The sequence below is a fragment of the Mandrillus leucophaeus genome, unplaced genomic scaffold, assembly GCF_000951045.1.
Source record: "Mandrillus leucophaeus isolate KB7577 unplaced genomic scaffold, Mleu.le_1.0 Scaffold1158, whole genome shotgun sequence".
NCBI lineage: Eukaryota > Metazoa > Chordata > Mammalia > Primates > Cercopithecidae > Mandrillus > Mandrillus leucophaeus.
Window position 1 is genome coordinate 44505 of NW_012099854.1, and position 3268 is coordinate 47772.

The 3268-nt window shown below is 43.1% G+C and overlaps 1 protein-coding gene across 1 annotated transcript in view; it reads right to left on the reverse strand.

The window, feature by feature from the left end:
* Window positions 1-3268, reverse strand: part of LOC105552690 (protein AKNAD1) — a 60301-nt gene that overhangs the window by 43059 nt on the left and 13974 nt on the right. The window contains exon 7 of the mRNA XM_011998425.1: window positions 2031-2164. Within this exon, the coding sequence (XP_011853815.1) occupies window positions 2031-2164 (134 nt within the window). The remainder of the gene's footprint in view (window positions 1-2030; window positions 2165-3268) is intronic.

The following is a 3268-nucleotide window of genomic DNA, read 5'->3' on the forward strand; positions in this document are numbered from 1 at the left end:
AGAATCACTTGAACCTGGGAGGTAGAGGTTGCAGTGAGCCAAGATCATGCCACTGCACTCCAGCCTGGGCAACAGAGCAAGACTCCATCTCTAAATAATAATAATAATAAAAGAAATGAAATGATGGAGCAACGCCTCAAGGTAGTAGAAAGGGATGGGTTCAAGGATCGTGGCTAGAGAGGCTGGAGAGCAAATTAAGGAAGGGAGAAGAGGTGAAAACATGGGGATTTGGAGATGGAAGAGACATTTTTGAGGGAAGTTGTGATCTTTTCTATAAAGCGGAAGATAAGATTTCATGCTGAGACTCTCAGGGAGAAGTGGCTGATGAAGGTGGAACCTCATTTCTTGAATTCTTGGCTTCTGGTGTTAGTATGTGGAAGAATCAAATTACTATTGGACTACATTCTGATAAGCAAGATGCATGAAATCCAAGCAAATATTTTTGCATATTACCTTGTAAAGGTAATAATGAGAAGGCTTTAATAAGAGCACAGTAGGTGATGTAAACAAAGGACTAGTCAATGAATTTGCAGAATTCTTGCCCCTCCAGAAAGCCCTCTGCATTAGCCTTTGGATTCAACACTTAGAAGGTTCTCGACATATCAGGAACCCAAGGGTTGTATAGGGTTCTGTTCCTTGTCACATTATGCCCATTTGAGAACAAGAGGACCATTCTGGAGCTGATGAGTCTTTGCCTGTCCTGAGGTGGCTTTAGCTGAGATTTGGGAAAGGCTGGATCCCTCCCTTGCCTGTGCTGAAAGCTTCTGCCATATATGGAATGTAATTGCAGTTGAAGTTCTTTTTATTTATACTCGTGCCAGGCACAGTGTGGTTGTAACTAGGATATAAATAAGACATTGAATAACTTTGGTCTTAATGTGCACAGAAGTCTGTCTTTAAAATGACTGCCCAAACAGGAGATTCTTTGGAAAATAAATATCCTTACTCTATTAATTTTAAATAGCTGAAGCATGCGGAGTTCTTTCTTCCCCTACCCCCCAAAAAAGCCTTTGGGAAAAAATCAATATTAAAACCTCATCCTTACTGTCTAATTACTCAGTATTGAAATAAAGGTAGACAGAGATTCCATTCATTTTGGAAAAGTAAAGCCATACCTTGGGGAAAAAAATACCACAGAACGCTAGGGCTGAAACGTAAACCATTAAAAAATTTGGCAACAATGATTCCATATTAAAATGCTATGAATAGAAAGGGCTGAACTTACAAATATTAAGCCTACTAAATAGTTTATTTTAATTTATACCAGGAAATTATAGGGAAAGAATCCACTCCTTGAGTCCTGGAATACAGCTGAAAATTATTTGGAATGAAGAGAGGAGAATACAGTGCCATAAAATCCACCAGTTAGAAACTTCAGTTTCGAGTGTGTGTTCAAGGTTCTAATGTGAATTAACTCAAAAATCATTTAACTTTAAGCTTTAACACTTTTCCTTTATCAGGATTTGTAGGTCCCTCACCCTGACACCCATTAACTTTACAATGACCCCCTCCTGCCCAGTGTGCCTTGGAATTATCAGTGAATGGGAAAGAGAAGGGGAAAGAGGGGGACAGAAGAGAGAACCAGGCAAGGACATTAAAGGCAGGTGTGGGGAGAGATAGATAAGAAAGGGAAAAGCTGAGAGGGAGAGGAGAGGAGGAACTTGAGAAGAGGGCCCTCTGTGGTTATCATGTGAGCCTTTCTAGGGTTTTCTTAGGCTCCTCTGGGTCTCCAAACCAATTATAATGATATCCAACAAATTGCAAAATTTTGGTACAATGCCTCTGCCCCAGGAAGCATTTGTTCATTTTGGGTGTTCCATCTGAGTCAATGTCCAGCACAGTACCTTACACTCAACAGGTCCTCCATGCTGTCTGTGGCATGGGGTGACACTTTGTTCATTGGTGACACAGTTTTTGCTGACCCTAGACCAGTGACTCTCCAAGCACTAAACCAGCAGCCACATCAGAATCCCACCTGAAGGAGATCACCTTTGAACCCCTCCACCTTACACAGTTGGTTTAAACCTGACCTTTCTGGATCAAAGTCACCGACAATTGTTGATTCGTGCTTGTGGACTTGCGGCTGCAAAGTCAGATGCTTGTCCTTGGTGGCCAGAAAGTTCTGCTCCAGCAGTTCAAGGTGTCCCTGCAGTTTCTCCAGGACCTGCAGCGGTGAAGTCACTGGAATTATTCACATGCAAGTCTGTGTGTGTAATTGTTTTCCCAAAAACACAAAGCAGCCGTACCCTACAGTAGTGTCAAAATGAAGCTGCCATCCTTCTCCCAGCAGCATGAATTTTTTTGTCTCAGAATCTGACATCTAAACTACAGACAAACCCAAGGGTCATCTCAGCATTCACAAACCCTCACAGCATATAGCTCAAAAATACAATTACTTCTGATTTCTCTCTCAGAACCCACTCAGAAGCCTCTGGCCTTCCTTAGTGGGACATTCATAATCCTGTATATTTGCAGAATGGTTTTTACTTACAAAGCATTTTTCCATTCCTCATCTTATTTAATCAACACATCAATGTTGTAAATGTGGTAAAGTATATTTTATTTTCCCAGTTTTACAAAGGAGGAAACTGGAGCTCTAGCAGTATGTCTGAGGGCACACTCTTAAAAAGGAACTGGAGTTACATGGCCTGGATTTCAGTCTATGGGGAGTTGGAGGATGAGATGGGGAAGGAACAGCAGGAAGATTTAGCCAGAGCTGTGAATGGGTCTCCAGACATCACCACGTGCAGGCTCAGGCAGACAAATGTTTAAACTCTGCGGGTTAGGGGCATGTTGAAGATGTATGGAGGCTTCAGTCCCACATCCCCAGTCACTAAACATTCCCTGAGCACTGCCTATGTCTGGCCCTGGGCTAGAAGTGTGAGATTGGAAAATTGCATCAGGAACAGTTCCTGGTCTCAGAGATGTTGTTCCATTGAGAAAAGAGACTGTGGCTTAGAGTACTTAGCCAAAGGCCGGGCACAGTGGTTCATGCCTATAATCCCAGCACTTTGGGAGGCTGAGGTGGGCAGATCACTTTAGGTCAGTAGTTCAGACCAGCCTGACCAACATGGTGAAACCCCATCTCTATTAAAAATACAAAAATGATCCGGGCATGGTGGTGCATGCCTGTAATCCCAGCTATCCGGGAGGTTGAGGCACGAAAATCACTTGAGCCCGGGAGGCAGAGGTTGCAGTGAGCCGAGATTGCGCCACTGCACTCCAGCCTGGGCAACAGAGCAAGACTCTCTCTCTCTCTCTCTATTTT